At 37.6% G+C, this 20313-nt stretch overlaps 1 protein-coding gene across 3 annotated transcripts in view; it reads right to left on the reverse strand.

Moving 5' to 3' along the window:
- The window catches only part of MTA1-like (metastasis associated 1-like), a 58141-nt gene that overhangs the window by 7282 nt on the left and 30546 nt on the right, over window positions 1-20313 (reverse strand). For all 3 annotated transcript variants that reach the window (XM_011307449.1, XM_011307448.1, XM_011307451.1), the window contains 3 exons: window positions 16165-16416; window positions 6201-6934; window positions 3231-3966 (listed from right to left, as the gene is read on the reverse strand). In XM_011307449.1, the coding sequence (XP_011305751.1) occupies window positions 3231-3966; window positions 6201-6934; window positions 16165-16416 (1722 nt within the window). The remainder of the gene's footprint in view (window positions 1-3230; window positions 3967-6200; window positions 6935-16164; window positions 16417-20313) is intronic.

The following is a 20313-nucleotide window of genomic DNA, read 5'->3' on the forward strand; positions in this document are numbered from 1 at the left end:
AGGATCGCAGAGCCCCATTGATATAGTAGTATTGATGTATATTGTTTTGTAGTATCGAAACTGGCTCTATAAACGCAAAGGGTAAGGAATTTAATCCCACAACTACTATGCCCCACTAATTGGGAGATCAGACCAATGGTCAAGAAGACCAATGCAATCAGCTAGAAAACAAATAAAGCAATTGACACCCACTAATCTACTGGTGCAAAAAGCGCATCGTAATCTTGCGAAAGAAGTGCAATGCAATGAGAGGACTGTCTTAGAGTGGAAAATAAATCAAACTTCACGGAGTTAAAAATGCGCTTTAGAGAAGCACGGATAAAGCTGAACGAAACCTAAAGTATGGTAAAAGTTAATCATGGGATGAGCTTTTTATAAAAGTTGAAAATATCCATGGTGCCGACCATACAAGATCGTGATGATGTGACTAAAAGATCCCCACAGGTTTCTGTTCTCGCAACAGTCAAAGGCCTGCCGTATTGGTGAACGCAGAAAGGATATGCTGATCTCTTGAATCACTGAGGAAAAATTTCGAAAGGTGTGTAAGAGTGTATAATACAGAGATGCCTGGGCTGGATGATGTAATAAATGGTCGGCTGAAATTAGCCATTCCATTCTGATAAGATGGGTCAGGGGTTAAAAATGCATTAAACTCATCCAGGTGGAGCCGTATCGAGAAAGCTCTAGTAGAATTGAATGTACCGGATCACCTGCAGGGGTTAGTCGGGGACTACTTCAATAATAAGGTTTAAAAGTTCGATACGGAGTGGGGCCCAGAAGAGCACAAAGTTACTGGAGGTGTACCTCAGGGTTCTGTATTAGATCCTTTCTTGTGAAACATCATGTTCGAAGGACTGCTAGAGCTACATACTATCGCTGGCTCAGTTGACTTGCGAAATTGGTATCCATGCCTCATCACATTAGCCTTGGATGAAGTTATCTCCAAGGCTTTTATTGAAAATTGGCACCTAAAATTGGGATACCAGAACTGGTCCAGTGTAGTGTCAGAATTGGCATCGGAACCGGCATATCGGAGCTGGATAGTCAAGCTCAATCCTTTGATAGGAATGCATTGATCAATGAGCTCCGCCAAATGGCCAAACTAACATCGTACGAATTGTATATTCGTTTCGCAGGAATTTGTTGTGGAAAAATCAGAAAGGGTAAAACGCGGGGCTTATTCCGAATTTACTTATGATGGCCTTAGTAATAATAATGATAGTTATAAATTATGAGGTAAGTGGAAAAACCAGTTAAGTATTATAAGTACTGACATGACGAAAATCTTGCCACAAAGTGCAGGAGTACAATAGATCAGTCTGAACTTTATACCAAGTGCCTATCGACCGACCAAAAAGCCTCTGCGGGCAAAAACGGTAATGCACTTTGTGCACTGAGAAGGGTTATGCCAAGAACTGTGCCTCCACTGATGTAGAGCAGGGCTGGGCAAACTCTGCTCTGAGAGCAAGTCGTGCTCCCGACCTCTATTAGTGCGTAACAAAGGGAGACGAAAGCCCATTGTATCGGGTGATGGGCCTTTATGACCCAGATCGTAAAGGCCCTTCTCCTCCGCTGAGATCAACCGAAGTGGGGGTGACCCTTAAGAAAAGGAAAAGAGGAGAAATGAGACTCAAGTAAAGGAAAAGCAGCGAAATAAGTCGATCAGAAAAATTTCAATTTTTTTTCATGTGTGCATTAAAAAATAATCAGATGCGCGACAAGTTTTACCCTTCCGGAGGATAAATTCTTGCCAGATGCTTCATGGGATACTCCCTACCTTAGTACCTGTGAAGCCCCCACTACTGCCACCACTATGCTAGTACTAAGACCCTTATTATTGAAATGGTTGTAAACTTTATTGGATTTCTAATTCGAGTTTATGGCTCTGCTCCGAGCTACCTGGAGATTGCCCATGCCTGATGTAGAGGGCATTAACAATGCAGGAAAGATGATTTTGATCGTTAGCAATGCATGAAAATTGATTTTCAAAAAGGTAAGTTTGATGACATTTAAACTTTTAGAGGTAACATGCACGATCGAGTCTTGCCGTGGACGAATTCAGTGATTTTTGTTTTAAACTATCGAAGGATGTAATGCGTCACTTTCATGTAGGGATCGCTGGAGACTTCGAGGCCTGGCTCATGAATAAACTGAGAAATTCGAAGAATCATGAATCCGAAGAAGCAATCTTGGAGCGAATATTTGTGCTAAAATAGAGGACGGTGCTTGGATTCGTTACAGTAGTGTTTATTACGGACGACTTGGGACGAGACGAGTGATGTTACAACGTAAATAATGAACGAGTTAAGAAGTGAGGAACATGAGCGCAAAATTATAGAGTAGACGGAAAACCTGTGGGGAGCTTTTACAGATACACCTCTTAGTACTATAGGGGAACTTATATTATTTAAGAAATGAGAAACTGCAAGCAGCTAGGCCCTCCCTGGCGAACGAATACTTAATGATTGTGCCGTGGGGGTTTCACGGACTGACGATAAGACGGAAAAAGAGGATCTAGTTTCTAATATCACTTTACCCAAAGGTGTTGATCCCGGTAAAATTTTGATGTAAACAAATTTAAGCAGATAAATATCTATTTACAAGAGAATCTTAGAACACCAGATAGCTATTTATTAAAAACTAATTGAATCAAATTTGAATCGAATCCAGAGTTAGTTATAAGTAGCGCCAGTGGCTTGTATTTAGAAAAAAGGACCATCACCCCGACACAATTAAAAACGGGCGTATTCCTTAAACGATGTTAGTATTTTCTATATTAAAGCATTTACGATAATTTTGAAATAATTAGCAAGAGAGAAAATGGACCAAATACACTGCTTTTATTCGACAGTTCGAAACACCATCTACGTACTTAGGGAATAATAATTCAAGAAGACCTTCAAAAAGGCAATTTCTAAATTATTGAGTAATCAAGGATATTTCAATCGGGAATAATGAATAATGACAAATGGACATGATTACTACAACATAAATGTAACCTAGGGTCGGAACCGTAACTGTTTCTCAATGTAATGACAATGTAGATACCAAGTAGAGCATCTTCTAAATCAATTATTTTCAATTGATATATTTAAAGCCCTTATATAACAAGCAATTTGACTTGTTGAGAAACTATCTGTATAGATTTGAACGATATTACAATCCATCAAATGTAAAAGATATCAACCAATCTCTACAATTTTTAAAAAGAATAAAGATCAGTATCATACCTGCAGCTTTCAGCGGTTTTGGAAAAGCAACGACATCAGGCTGTTTCCTCATTCCAGGTGCAGTAAGCACTAACCAATCCCACTCGCCAGGTTGTCTGGGTACTGGATGATCTCCCAGTCTCGTCGCAATATCTGTAACTCTGGGGCGAGGCCGAGGTCTCACCGCCTTCGCCAAAATTCTCAACTCAGCTGAACTCTTACTTGTTAACTGTGGAGATGCACAAAGATGCCGCAAAGGTGCAGCATTGACCGGTTGATGAGGAGCCCGGGCAGCATGTCGTGTTCTGAGTTGGGCTGCGCAAAGACGCCTCGCAGCACGGGCCAACGCGGAAGTCCTCAAATAGAATGCAGATCTAGTTTTCATGACAGGTCTAGGTGAGCCACTCCCTCCACCACCAGCTCCACTTCCTCTTAAATCCACACCATGGGCAGAGGCATAATGACGACTGAGATGAGCCTTCAACTTGAATTCCTTGCCACAAGAAGGAATGGAACAACGGTGAGGCCTATGTGCTCCACCCATTCCTTTGCTCTCTTCATCAGAACCTGCACTACCTCGTTTACGTTCTGAGTCTGAATCATCAATCCGAGTCGGCACTTTCAGACCTCCATACTTTTTCCAGTAAGTCCAGCATGACTGACACAGCCGACACTGCATGTGAGATGGACCCCACGCGTACCATTGAGGACTTTCTCTACATTGACAGCTTTCGCAGGGTTTCCCGCCCACTCCAACCTTTAAAATTTAGCATCCCAAATTTTTCATGGTTAGACTCCTTCGTAAGAACAGTATAAGAATCACGACGAAAGAAAGAGCTTTGTTGAAGTAATTTTATCGATAAACGATCAATCATTCGCTTAAACTGCCCTAATATTTGTACGAGAGAATCTCGTCAGGAGGGAGAGTGGCTAACAACGGAACTGAATTTTTTCAGTGTATTACCAACAACGAATTACGTTATAATGACAATGAAAAGCCTTTTGGCTTCGCCCACCTCGCGGAAATAGTAAACTGGTTGCAAACTTTTGTTCAGTTGATAGTAATATAGAATATATATTGATAGTAATATAGAATATACCGAAACTGTTTTACCGGGCTGCCGGATAAATAAAAAGAAAAACTAGATTAGGCAACTGTTTAGTACTCATATTAAGGATTTCGTCAGGTTCCTGAACAGAATGATCATTATATCGCAAAATAATGGATAGAGACAAATAAGAACCGGCAATTAAAGCTTTTTATCGCATGGGCAGTTTTTAACGATAAGGTAGAAGAAGAATTCAGTTAGTATTAATTAATTTATTCATAATGGTAGGGCGAGCGAAAATCCATCTTACGGATTTTTGGGATATTTGTGTAAACTTCACGGGTCTAGAGTAGTGCCGTGGAAAAATCATCATCATGGATAGTTAGGTCTGTACTTGTGCAAGAATAATATCAATTGTAATCGAATGATGAAGGAAATCTGGGCAATTATTGGTAAATATTATCCGGTTCATCAAGGGGTGAAAGCATGAAACGTAATTAATAATAGAAAAACGTTCCCAGTTGAGCCTTGTCTCCCACGATTAAAATTTAATTTTCAATAATATTAACGGCTGTAGGTTGATAGCGAAGATAATGTGGTGAGATGATAGAAGAGAGGTAATGGGATGTATTGCTCAATTTCTTCTTGTGCTTACACCCATATATCTATGTATTATCCACTATCTCTAAGTATACCAACATATGCTCTTTTGGTACCAGACATACCGCCAGGTCCAACTCACAAAGTGGTACAGGTCGGGTTTTAAGACTTAATCTATGTCACAACAGAAACTTAAGAACTGCCAAACGAAGGCAGTTGTTAACATGGTCGATTGATTCTACTCATTATTCGAACGATCGATCATTTTTGAGGAAGTATTTGTATTATTTTCCTATTTGTTTCGAACAATGATATGAGGGTGTCTCATTTAAAAGAGTACATGTGGATAACTTTCGAGAGAACCAAGAGATAACATAATAACATAGTAGGTAGAAAAGTTAAATGGTTGGAAGGGAGCAACTCACTGCTGATGAAATCTACATTCTCACATCTTGTTTTTATGTTGTCACCATGAAGTCATTTTTTTACAATGGCAACAATATTGTCGACCTCGCGAAAATTATAGCTCTTGACTAGACGAATTCAACCACACCATATTTTATGATGACGCCATCGATTTATCGTGGAAACTCGGACGAAAGGGGAACGTGTTGAGAAGTGTACCAGAGGGCGAACCGAATGTATAAGCCTAGAATTGACCTACTTACTTAGAAATGCCTGTTAGAGATGCAATTTTGGGCATTCCCTGTCACGTTCTGCGGATTGCAGTTTACTATTTTTCACGCCGACTGGAGTGATGCTTTGTTGTTATTGGTAATGTCGCCAACACAATAAAGTATTTGTGACATGTAGAGTAGAATGTGATAGGAAGATTCAATAAAAAAAATGTCCATCTCGGTCGATTTTCTATTTAAAAATATTATTGCCATTGAAGAAAAATGGCTTACAATATGAAAATATAAAATCTGAGACTGGTGATTTCATCCCATTTGAACCATTCAACTTTTATATAAACTATTTCATTGTCTCTTGCTTTGATCAGAAGTGATTGAGTTGTATTGTTCCAAATGGAACACACGATATACGGAAGAGATTGAAAATCAATGTTGAGCAACTGAATATAGAAAAATATGATTAGATATTGAAGAACATTAAATTAATAACGATTGATTCCTGTCCTAAATACTTGACCACGTTATATTTTATTGATTTTAATATATTTTACTATGACGATCATTTTTTGAATTTTAATGCATCGCGATTCATTCATTGAAGAGAATCCTATAAGTAGACAATACGAATATGCCGATAAGAAGAGATACAAAAGCGTATTATCATGCCGCGAAAACTGCGATGTTTGGGGGATTGAATCTCTACAAACCATTAACATTCCACTTGTGTCAGTAATGTTGCCATTACTACTGCCATTAAGGATGCTGACTCCTTTGCCGTTGGTACTGTTGTTGCCTAAAGGCATTATAGTTGCTCCACCTGTCGGAGCAGTTGGAGGTGTTTTATTGTAGTTTGGGATGTATACTTGTTTCAACTTGCTTTCCGCTTCAACTGCTTTCACTCGTTTTTGCTGGACATAACGATCTGTGGTTTTCCACATATAATAGTACTCAATGACGTTCTTTAGTGTCTTCCATGGAAGAAAATCTTGACGTATGTCTGAGAAATCTTTCCCGTATTTGTCCAGAGCTTCTTCAAAAAGATTTGCTTCTGAAGCGCTCCATTCCTCCATTTCGTCTCTACAAAGGACTGGACCAGAGAGTGGGACCAGTGAGGACATGGCCCTAGCAAGATCGTAATTATGTCGATGGAGAGTGTCCATTGCGTGAAATAAAGTGATGTCTCTCGAAGCTGCCGCTGCTGACATGTGCAGGGACGGCTGTTTCACAGAAGAGGAACAATCTAGGGCCCGAGCGAAAGTTCCCACTGATCTGGAAACAACCAGGAATTGGTCAATCTGACGATCTGTGAGAGAGTGTCGAGGAGTCCAAACGAGTGTTTCTAAGTCTTGAAGGCGACGGGGATCAGCTTCGCGCTCAGATTGGGTTAGAGGAACTGTCGCAATCCCATCTGCTTGATATCGACTGCCTACGCGAATTTCACCTGAAAGCATTTACAAATGTTTATTTTAGTTTTTAAAGAATCACAGTAGAGATTTTATTTCCGACTGGTTATCAATATAAAAAGTTGCCAATCCATTCGATTTTGTCACATTACGTTTTCAACTTTTTGAATGGTTGAAAAATGAAGCGAGTGAAGTCCAACGAATATGATCATTTTGTAATTTCATAAAAGAAAGAACAAATTGTCTCGGTAAAAATTGCAACATAATGTTGATTGTAATTAAAAGATGGGAAATACTGTGTTTAGTTAGTATATTTTCAACTAAATGTTGAACACTTTAAACGCATTAGGTTCTGTACGATACACCCTAGGAACCGATCACACTTCTCTGTCTGTATATGCAAATCCATCGTCTCGACATTCGAAATATTACCTCAAATTTTCACACATATTCCTATATTCTTTGTTGCAAAGTATAGTTCAAAAATTAAAAAGCACACACGAAGAAAATTGAATGATAGACATTACTATAATGTAGGATATTTTACCCTAAAAATATGATAAATTATTTTTTTTTGTCAATGAGAAAATTCCCACTTTGAAAAAATATATGCAAATTATCAAAGATAAGAAAAAAAACAGAAATTAGACAGTTGAAATAAAAAAACAAGAATGATCAGTAATTATTCAATATCCCGCCACTTATAAGGATTGTTCCAACGGATTAATCTTTTTAGTTGAAGGATATCCAATATATAATCAGACATAATAAAAATAGTTCTCAATACAGCGTGTGCGTGTACATATATACATAGAAGAGGGGAGGTTTTCTAGCTTTCCATATTTTTGTGACGTCAAAGGAGTGAGAGAGAGAGAGATTTGGATTAGGTAGGAAGGGGAACAGGATAATTCTCGATATAATTTTTACATGAAAAATTACTGAAAAAATGAGACCGGTACTTGAACCGGGGATCTTCCTTCATTGTATTCCGCACGAGAAAATCTAATTATCGGCACTAATTTACATGCACATATCGAATTTTCACCGGATTTCAACAATAATTGTTCATTAGATCAGAGGCCGGCAAACTCAGGTGTGCGCAGAGCTGTAGCCATGATATTATTAAGGTTTCAATTATAAGAGACCTAACGTGATTAGAAGGGTTATCGTACATTTGTGTGGTGGGGGTAACATCGGGCCATGGCGCATGCGCGTGATTCAAATGCGAGGGCAAAATAGTTTGAATTTTTATGCACGTGTTGGGACATTTTCTCTACGATTAAAAAAAATTAAATTAGAAGATGATGATTTAGATTCAACATTCATCGATGGAAATGAAAGTGGGATGCTCGTGAACTTGAGAAAAAAAATTTAATCGTCAATTAAAAATTAAAGGACGCCGATAATTTCTTTGATTGCGAGAAATTTGTGAATTTTAATTTGGCATCGAGAGTTTGAATCGAGAGAAAAGTTTGAAAATGCATTTCAAGTCAGATCTATTAACAACATGCTAATATTTAATAACTGTTTTCCAACCAATATTCCCACTTCAAGAAATCTATGAAAGGTACGATTTTTTTTTATAAAGTCGATTAAAAGCAACCAATAACCAATCAAAAGCATAATAACAAAAAAAGCGATAATTGAAAAAATATTTCCATTATAGAAATAGAAAATTTTTCTATTTCCCTTTTCCTACCACCAAGTTTCTGCCGAATATGCCCACTACTTTGGTCTACGCGCAGGGCATCATGGGCCCGAAAGGAGTGCAGCCATAAACTTTATGGCGTGTGGCAATTTTACCTAATGGAAGTCGGGGGCTGCAGATATAATGATGGATTATCCACGGTCTGTATACCGTCATTTTTTTTGACCATTTCATTTCTGTCAATAACTAAATCGGATCCTATCGCAAGTAGACCAGAACCACCGATATCGAGTAAAGGTCGGCGCTTCGCGCCAAACAAATTAGCTATAGCGCAGCAGAAATTCTAAAAGCTTATGAAGCTGGTTGTCGCTCATCGTTCAATGAGCTTCTCGCCTTCTCCACCATACGTGTTATCCGAAAAGTGCCAATCTCCTGTCGCGCTGGATTACGTCTGTCAAACAGCAATAAGAACGCTGTTTGGTTTATTCAAATTTCCCTTCATGATGTCTGTATTTCGAAATGCCGCGTAGGCATTTCAAAGATTTATCGATGAAGTAACACGCAATTCAGAATGCGTTTTCCGTATATTGAGAATATCATAGTCACCTCCAATATGTTCATTTGATGTTAACACATGACTCGAATCTGTGAGAACTCTGCATGGAGACTTTGACATTTATCACAATTGATAATTAGGATTGAAGACAGGCCGCTTCTTTTCTCGAAAATAACATTCTTAAAACATAATGTTTTATTGCACTTTAACTTTGGATTTCTTACTGAGAGTTTCAAAATCCAGAAAACTACGACCGTTGACATCGCAGAGATTAGCTCCAAGTTCTGCTGAATTGTTAATCCCTTCGTACCATATTTTCCTACGTTGTCGGCTATTTTGTTTTAACTTCGTTTATCTCAACTCAATCCGGGTGCCCTTGCTCTGTTGTATTCAAGTAACCAGAAGATAGACCAACATTAACGCACATCAACACATCTATAGCACATACCAGTTCTGCAATGGACGCAAAATATAAATTTTTGAATGTGTCTAATGCCTGAACATCCTCAATTCGTAAAACTGTTGTTCGGCATAAATCAATTGTTAAATTAAACATTTAAAACATTCCACTCAACGAGTTCGCATCCATATCCGAAACACGTTGCATAGTGTGAGTACATGCCAAATGGCCAGATCAGTGGAGCCCCTCGGATTCAAATCATTTAAGACGGTCACTGGGCAAATTGCGGGATTTCCAATTCAATTTTTTTTATTCATTTGTTCAAAAATTTATACTTTTCAATATTTCGAAGGATATCTTAATGTATAACGGACAAACTTATAGACGGTTATAAATATGAATAAGCGCTTTAATACTACCAAAAATGAGATTAAAGATCTGAGGACGCTACTCTGATAGAAATCTTGCGTTAAGATCTATTTTTCAGAGTTTTTTTTTATAAAAAGTTCGGAGACTTGGTTTAAAATTTGCGCTAAAAAAAGACGTTTGGTGCCCCTACATAAGCGATAGAAAAGAATTTTTCCAAAAAAAATTAATAATACTTCAATATCCTCAAGCGCACTCAGTTGAGGCCAGAGCTAAAGCCTCATGCACCGTTTTCAGCTCCGTATCGTAGGATGAAAACATTATGAAACGGCGGATATATTGGAGTTTAGTTATAAGGTAGTTAGTTAGAGGAAAATGTGATTAGGGAATCAAGCGAGGGCACCGCGTAGGTACTAGGAACCGTTGGTGGAAGACCTATTAAGGTCAGACCATCGGGCATCACCAAAGTTATTATTATATCTACAATTATAATAATTACTTCGACAGGGAGACAATGTTGTTGTTAAGGGAACAATTTTGCGCGGTTGTCTTCAGCTAAAACTTATTATTTCGCTCCCGCTTGGAGGCGCTTCTGAGCATAAAAATGGTCCCTGAAGAGGGATAACGATCACGTGAATGGTTAAATTAAAATTTCACAGTTCAGAATCGCCTCCAAATGGGAGCCAAATAATAAGTTTTAGGTCATGAAAAACCAGTAAAATTATGAGATTCCAGGCATTAGCACTATTCACAAGATGATTTCTTGTTATCCAAACAGGGAGCATCCCCAGCCTTAGAGGGTCCACTTCATTTGACACGCAAATTTTCTATGAACAACAGTTCTCCACCGTCAAAGACCCTCAAGAAGTTATGGACCGTGAACATTAGGGGGTGATATGCCATCGTCCCGTCTTCTTCTCAAAAACTTTTCCCGCACCTGGTAATGAAGGGGGTGACACCGAGGTAGATGGTATTCCCTCCAGAAGTATCCTTTCTGAACACGTTGCCGACCTAATGAAGATACCTCCCTCCATATGTTAGAAGCGTTGGACAACAAAAAATCAAAACGCTAACAGTCATAGGGGAATACGTCAGAAAAGTATATAAAGGGCGGTTTTCACCAAATCAAATCAGCCTCAATTAAATCTTCGGCTCCTGATATTCAAAGTGGTACCCTCCTCGTCGTTCCGCTGGCTCTTCAAGATCCGGCTACAAGGAAACAGCTCTGCGCGACCACCTTCTATTGCTACGACTGACGTCTAGTCCGAGTAGACAGCTCGACTCTTTTTATCACATCAGAACGTCTGGACTATTTCAAACGGAGCCAGGCAGTCTAATTCAAATCTTCGACTCTTGATCTTCAAAGTGGTACCCTACTCGTCCAGTCGTCTCCAAGAAGTCTACTTTGTGGGATCACCCTCGGTTGCTGCGACTGACTGTAGTCTGAGTGTACACTTCGACTGTTGTGGTTACGCCAGCCTGTCTTCATTATTTCAACAAAACCTAGCAACCTAAATAAATTCAAGGTGGTACCGTGCTAATTCGCTTGATTCTCCAAGATCCGTCATGGACGAAGCAGTTTTATGGGAGCACTCTCTTCTGCGACGAGGAATTTCTCGTCTGAGCGGACAACTCGATTCTTCTCGTTACGTGAGATCGTCGATCTTCATTCAGCTGAATTCGGCCCATCACCGGCACCTTTTTTTGTGAGCGGTATTCTGCCTATTGTTTAATCGATTTTTTAGCTCTTGTTGTGACCGGCTTCTACCTTGAGTGGACAGCTCAGGTTTTTCTTCGCCAATCAACGCCGACCTGGTCAATTGCTTAGCGGACGGATGGTCTCGCCCACGCTTCTGACGTCAAAAGAGGGAGAATCACGTGGCCCACGAGTGCCCCACGTTACTGACGTGGTGAAAACTTTTGCTTCCGGATGGAAACATCAAAAAGCGCCCTCAGGGATTGAGCGAGGTAGGGTCGTGAATGTCACCCCAAAAGTGGAAGTAGTTCTGGGGTATTATGAAGAGAGTTGAGAAAAATAAGGAACGAGATCCCTGGAAAATCAGACGAAGGTTGAACTTAAGAGTTCAAGAGTTTCGCGTTTAGAGTTGAATATATTGTAAATGTCTAGTTCAGGCCCACCAAAATATTCTGGACGTTGTATATTTAAGAGTATGGCTTTCCGCCACATAATTCACACTTTTTGAATACCGCCGTTTTTATATCATATATAGACCTTTCCATGATCTACGGTATTCTTGAAAAATCTAAGAAAAATCAAAAAAAGAAATTTTTGGGAAAAAATCGGCATTTGATAAACGTGACCGCTACCCTTCCGTAGCAATTCAGATTATTGTATTTAATATCACTCATAGCGTTAATAGTGACAGCAGGGAGGGAGCTTTAGGGAATTTCGGGACAATGGAGTTTACTTCAGAATTATTCTTCGACATGTTTTTATCCTTTTTGTATTTCCTTCTCTTCTGTATTTCTATGTGAGAGGGATACGACTTGATTTTACTCAGAGATATTTTACTCATTAATATTTCAATGGCTATTGGTTTTGGTGGAGCGAAACTATATATTTTCCATTTAAGGATGTTTTGCTGGTATTTCATTATTTTTCCTGCTTTTCTGAGATTTACTGAAAACTATCGATCGGATTGGAATATGAAAACATAGCGTTTGTCCGTTCCATCATGATTGACTCTTTCATAAAGTTTCATCCCGATACATTAATTTTTGTAACTTTTCACTAAAATTTAATAAAAAAATCAATAAATTTTAGTGAAAAGTTATAAAAATTGGTGTAGCGGGATGAAATTTTGGGAAAGGATAGATCATGATGTAACGGACAAACGCTATATTTTCATATCCCGATTCGATTGACAGTTTTCAATAAATCTCAGAAAAATAGGAAAAATAACAAAATACCGGCGGAACATCCTTCATCTTAGATATAAAGGCTTACATAGGTTTCCTGAGCGAAAAAATGGCACATTTTTATCGTAAAAAAAACTATAATAAACGCAATATTTACTTGAAATTGTGTTCTCTTATCTCAAAGATACACATTTGAGCAAAGGTTTCTGAAATTTTTTTTTAAAAATCCTGAAAATTCAGCCATGGAGACATCATTTTCAATGACTCCGTCGACAAAAAGATACTCTCGCGTTAGCAGCAGAACTCACGACAGGATCATTCGAAACTAACAAAACAATTGCGGCTTTCCAGTAATACTTTGAATTATTTTTTAAACGAAAGAAACAATAAAAATAAACTAATTGGACTTTTAGCAGACCTTTTTGGGAAAAATGCCAAATTTCGATGGAATTTTCAACCCATTTTGTATCTTTAAAAATTGTTGCAAAAAAATCCTTCGTTCAAAAAGTAGACAATAGTATCTCGAAGACGTGTGGAAAATTTTATTAAGAACGGTTCGGTGGTGTTCGAGACACATCAACTTGAAAAACAGTTTCAAAAAAAAAACGCGTTTAAAGTTTTGAGGCTCTATCTCTGAAACTTTTACTCCAATCGATTTTAAACTTTTTAACGATATTCTAACAATGTTGTAGAACTTAAGAAACCGCTTTTGTCAAAGTGCGAAACCCATGTAACCTTTTAATTTTCGGATGAAGATTCGAAACTCTTTGGAGAGGTGCATTTCATGATAACTGCCGAACGAGTTTAATGAAGCTCTATATTTTTTCTTGAAAAAAAAATACACGAAACCTGGACCATCGGAGAAGGGTCATTAGTTTTAGTCACTGGGAAAGCAAGCATTATGAAGAGTACGTACATAGATGTTCTTCGTTCGGCACACACAATTTCAAATCCAATTGACAGAAACCGCGTCAATACATAAGGGATCATCTCACTCAGATCATGTTTCAGTTCCCTGGTAGCGCTGATCATTCACTGCTCCAAACAAAAGAAATTAGTCGATCTCAGCATGCAGCTCATACTGAAGCGCAGAGCCGAACCCTACGTCCTGTTCAATCTCAAGGAGAACGGTGATGATGGTCACCTACACTCATTCGAAAGACTCTGCTTCAACAGGGTCACTAACTCGATTCAGAATGAAATGAAGATTAACCGCTCAGTAAGCTGCCTCATTTTCACTTTTACATTTCCACTCTACAATTCTTTCAAGTACCAAGATAACACTTTTTATTATACATTTGGTGACCAGTTCATCGGGGTTGCTTAGTTATTAGCAAATGGCAAAAAATCTATACGATCTGAGAAACATTCACGCGTCACATTGGGCTCATGGAAGCCAATACCGTCTGACTTCTTTATACCCTTAATTTAATCAATATTCTCATTAATGCTAATTTATACTGAGTAAACTTGGAATTATCATTGAGAGATTGAATTGACAGAAGGTCTAGAGCCAAGTCAAACGGCGACAGCTAACATAGAAGTCACAAAACTACATAACAATGATCTATTAGTTTGATTCTGGATTTCTGGAAAGATTTCTGAAACCCCATAAGTTCAGCGTACTAATCAATAAGCTCACGAGCACTTTGAAGCTATTTACTTACGGAATCAAATAATCCGCAGCCTTGCTAGCGAATTGACGATCGCTTGGTTTAGCTTCCCCGATCCTCTTAGGATTGAATTTAGGCACTTCATATCTAAACATAATATGGAATAGGATCAAGAGTATAAGGATGCAAAATAGAAACCTGTTCCAAAACTGACAGAGTTCTTCTGAACAGAATTAGATCGAATACTGAGTTAGGTTCAAATAAACTGGTAATTTCCTCTCCAACGGTTCGTTGACTTCGTTCGAACTTCTACATAATAAGGTGTTATATATTAATATATAGTAGTGTGTGAGTCCGACAGTCGTGCAAGCTAAGCAATGTGGAGGGGTTAGCACTTGGATGGGTGTCCGCTTAGTTACACCTGTGTGGGGACTGGCGTTAGGCAAGGATGTAACGAACTGCTGTGTTCACCGAGTCAGAGTGACTGATAAACACAGCAAAGTTTCCGCATTACCGGCCGGTTGCACTACTGAGGTTTTCCAGTTTCCCTCAGTAAAAGCCAAATGGGCACAGTTGAAAACGACGGTGCATGGAACCGCAAAAACAGCAAAGAAGGAGGAGGGTGGTAAAAAGAAGCTTAAGATTATTGGACCAGAAGCGCCTATAAAACCGGTATGATAATAGGAAAGAAAAATATATCTAAAAAAATCGATCTATATTCCCTTCTCTTAATCTGCTTCACCCCCCGCCTTATTTATTGATCTTTATCAAAACAGTACATCTTCCTCACATCCTTTCATTTTACGTTGAATATTTACATTCTAGTTTACGAAACATTAATTATCAACATTCGACAGTTATCATATGGGGATAAAACTGAACAAATGTGATATCGACTAAAGTCTTTCAAGACACTGCTTACTTGACGCACCCAATAGACAACTTAGGCTTATCGGGCTTATCGGGCTCAGGCGACTCCCGAAGTTCGCTAGGAAGTGCTGGGGAAGGGGCCTCATCAACTCAAAGAAACTACCGGCTCTAATTCGATTTTTCTCTCTCCTTGAGCCCTAGTTCGACCGATATCGACAGAGAGCGACCGTGAGATCGAGCAGCAATTTTCAACTTTTCATAAATTTGACTTATAAATTTCAATTTTTCACTCAAAATAGGCAGCAATATTGGAAAAAAAATTTTTTCATGCTTTCATGATGAGAAGTCACCCGTCACAATGTTTTTCTCTTCAGACGATATTTGCCGGAATTCAATAAATAAAATACTGTACAAATTCGATTTGACTTGTAAAATAATTCGATTTTGTCTCATAAATTTAGTGTAAGAATTGTTAAAGAGCATCGACTAAGCGCGCAATAAAGAACTTCTGGTATCTCCGGTTTTTCCCGAACAACTCGATTTGCTGGTTATGTGAATCCATAGAACGACAGGGATTGCGGTTATGTCTCCTAGTGTACGGGACCAATACCACAAATTTTGAAACCCTGTTTTTAGTAACTCAAATCCCCATGTAAATTACAGGGCAAAGAGAGTGAGCTACATCTATTTTTTGTCAAATATAAAGTATTTATAATCATTAGAAAATGGCATCCAAGATCAATGATACAAAATAATTTAATACAATATAATTATCCACTGGAGCAACATGAATGTCGTAATTTATAACTGAATAAAATCGTGGTGACGCAATTAATAGTTTTGAAAAATATTTCACGCGCCTTGTATTGCATAATGCTGTTCTTAACTAGCGATTGACACATGAGGCGCGAGGTTACAATGAATAGGTAAATTACCTTTATCAGCAAGGAGTGTCCGCTGTGCCGGATCAAAGACGAGGCAGTAAAAGAATGAATCATCTTTGTTCAAATAACTGAGAAGTGACTCTGTTTCATTGAGGAGGGTAACACAGCATTTCCCCCTGATGTGGGTGGCGGGCATAGTTTCGACTTGACGAGAGAGAAAAAGCTCTCGATGTTTCATCTGATGTCGTTGCTTTGTACTTAATTCGGCAACGCCACCTGCACCTGCAACGCCTTCCTCCATCCCTATTCAACACAGTTATAAAAATAGTTAATAATTCATTCACAATGTATTATTTTACATGCACCATCACATGCTCCGGAACAAAATTATTTAAAATTAATGAATTGTATAATTAAAAATAATTGAATATACTTTCTAAATCAGATAGAAATAAAAATTTTATAAATGAAATTATGTAATTATGTTTTTTAGCCTTCAGTCGCGCCTCCAATTTCTAATGTTTATTAATCATGCAGCTGTAATGCATGAATGAAAAACGTATTCAACTAAATATTATTAGAAAATCAACTAGCAAGAACGGACAACGTACGAACGTAGGATACACAGAAAACCATTTTCTACTATTTTCATTGAGATGGTCAAAGCTGTAATATCTATGTAATTAAGGTATACTCATAATAATGCAATTATGTCAAGAAATGAATAATCCAAGAAATTTCGCTGTGCTGTAGAAAAAATTGACAATATAGAGTGAAAGATAGTCGTTTATACGTTAGCTGAGGACAGAAAGACAGTGGTTCTCATGCTGAATGGCAATTTTGATGAAAAAGAATTGTGTCGAAGGTTGATAAAGGGTGAGAAAGCTTAACAAAAATAAGATTGCTGAGGGTAAGAAAGGAATAGAAATCAACCAATAGTTTATTTACAATTATTGATGTATAATGACGGATATATATTGTGGTGTGCAACACCTTCCAAAGACCTGCTTCGAATTTTGTCAACCTTCAAAAATTCAAAAATGACAATCACTCAATTATCATTAATTAATTCTCTTGATTATGAAAAAAATGAATAATTACTCTCCTCAACGTGACAACAGTAACGGAATTGAGCATGCTTCCTACAGACCGCCATCGAATTTGGTCAGCTTCCATAAATCGTGAAATCGTAACTAATAGATTATTATTAACTGTTCATTTTTGAATCATTATTAGTAATTTTTTTAATAATGAAGCGAATTTATTGATTATTAATCATTTATTGATCATGTTTTTTTGATTTTTGAGAGTCGAAAAAACTCCAGAGAGGTGTCTGGGAGGTATTCCCAATTTTTCCAACTTCTTTGTCACCTTTAGGAAAATAGATATTCACTTGTAACAGCCAACTCCAATTTTTACACATCATTATTAATAATTATACGTGACCTATTGGTTAATCATTTGTTCTTTTGTACCCTGAACAATTAGTTTTGTCAATTTTTGTCACCCTTCCTCAGCAATCAAAGGAATTGTTTACGGCCAAAATTCAGTTCAACTTCAGAGTCAGTTCTTTTCTCTCCTCGGCTAATCTATAATCGTGGACTCCATTTACTTCCTAATCCTCTTCTACCCACAGGAAAAATGTACATACGGTCATTACAAGATTCACAAAGAAAACACTAACCTTAAAATAGGAAATTTGAAACGCAAATTACGATTTTTATGGTGTACATTACCATATCATATCCCATCTTAATCTAAATTATGGTTTTGGATCTTGTAAATTACAAGTATAAGGTTGCAAAAACGAGGTTCGACCCCCTAATTTACACTTCCCTTCCCGTTATTGACGATATCAATCTGGTAAAATCCCAGATTGCGATCGTAAATCCAACGATGCATATACACCATTGTTCTATGCGGTATAAAATCTTGACGTTTTTGAAGATTCTGAGTTATCTGAACATGGCTTTCAAAGACATTTTTTCAAAATTTGTCCAAGGGAATTTGGAATATTTAAAAATTGTTAATAAACTAACAATTATTGAAGATTTGGGAAACATCGGAGAAACCAAGGAAGGTTACAAATTTTGGCTACAGAGTCGGGAGGCGGCCAAATGCGGAATATTCAACGGAACGTTCAAATATTGAACATTTAAAAACAAAATAAAAATTTGGGAAACATTGCGGCACTCTGGAAGATGGCGCATCATCAGACAAATGTGGATTTTTTGAACTTCCAACATTTCCTGCGAAAAGTGTGAAACAATGTCTTTGAAATTTATGTTCAGATGACTCGGAATCTTCTGAAACATAACGATTTGATATCGCATAAAAAAGTTTTTCCGTCATACCTACACGGAAGTTCGACTTTACCCACCAAATAACGGGACGAAAGATATTCTATCTATATAAAACTATTCTATCCTTCAGATTTCTGTTGTTTTTGAGGATTCTCAAGATGACGTCATTCCAAAAGAAAAATCGAACCTTTCCATATAGTGATGACGGAAAGAACAATGTGCATCGAGGAACGGAAACAGAACCTTCGAACCCGTGTGTTTACCACTTTCCGCTTCACCGCAGGTCAGTGATACCCACGCGGGTTAGGATGCTCAGTTTTCCTCCCTTGATGGACAATATACTATTTTCATATCCATCGATGCATTTATAATCTCAATCTGGGCTTTCAGCATATTGAGATTGTAAATGACAGGAAGGGAAGGATGAATTACGGGGTCGGATCTTGTATTCTATGTCCTAAACTCGTAATTTACAAGATAAAATTGGTAATTTACTAGGTGGCTACTTGTAACTTATAATATCTGAACCGTAATTTATGTGATTAACATTGTAATTTATGATATAAAAATTGAAATTTACATTTTGATCTCGTATTATAGAGTTGGTGCTTTCTGTGTGGTGGAAATAGATGCAAATTGTTCACGCGATACAAGAATAATGATTAAGAACAAGTTTCCGATCGACGGCTTGATGATTAATTGTGCTAAATCAGATGTTCAGTATACCGAGGATGAAATGTATTACGTCAAATTGAAAATTCCACTAATATCTTTGATCGTAGCTACTCAAAATTGTCACCACATATCAATTCTATCCAGTGTAAATTCACCGAAATTGAATTACGATCAAAATAACCGGGTTATATCATTAAGTGAAGCTATCAATCGATAGGAACGAATCGCAACTCGTTTTGTACAGATGATAGCCACATTTATGATGCTGGATAGAATGTTTGATTATGATGGATGATTTGATCCGATAATTTAGTTCATATGTCGATAAAGTTAACGTTCGATGGGGTTCTTAAGAGTCAGAATCTACGAATAGTCATGATCAAAGGTATAATCAAACGAATTGCCTGGAGGGAATTTACAGATTTTTAGCAATGTTGATACCTCCTGACTTCAAAAGCCAGAATTCCTGCCGGTATCGTCCCAATAACAATAATCATAGCAATAACAATAGCAACCATTATGATAACAATAAGAAAAATAATAAAAGGGCATACCCAGGATTATTGCGTTCTAGCAATCAATTTTGACCAATAGTAAAATTGTGAATAACCTAAAATGCATTTCCTGTGACAAATTAAGAAATTCAGGGATTTTTACGTAGTCAAATCTCCTTAATCACCTGAATTTTTTTATTTTCATTGAAAGAAATCGAATGAATGATTTCAATACAAACGCCTCAGATTACTAAAGAATCTCCATTGGATGCAGTCAAATTTAAGTTGAAACTTGCTTTAAATACTACATGCTGTAGTATAAACGCCGCGTTCTAGCTGAAATTGGTTAGTTTAATCTCGACTAGAATCAAGCATCTATACATCAGCACATTTTAGGGAAAACAAAGTGTTCAGCCATTCATTGAACGCCTGACACGAAACTCGCAGTATCAGGCACCCAACAACGGCAAAGTTTATGTCTCTTTGGCCTTACAATGAATTACACTCAAACTATTAGCATTCATCAAGATTACAAAGAATTTATTAATACAACTGCTGATTCAGAAGCCTTATATCATCATTGACGTCGTATTAGAGATCAATACTAAAAGATTGGAAGCCGTTCAGTATCTGTTGATTGGGAAATCGCTGACGGCGAGCACAAGTATGAGGAAAACTATTTGGCTGAATAATCAAAAATACACGAAATATATGTTGATTTTACAAAA

This window comes from Fopius arisanus, unplaced genomic scaffold, assembly GCF_000806365.1.
Source record: "Fopius arisanus strain USDA-PBARC FA_bdor unplaced genomic scaffold, ASM80636v1 scaffold00054, whole genome shotgun sequence".
NCBI lineage: Eukaryota > Metazoa > Arthropoda > Insecta > Hymenoptera > Braconidae > Fopius > Fopius arisanus.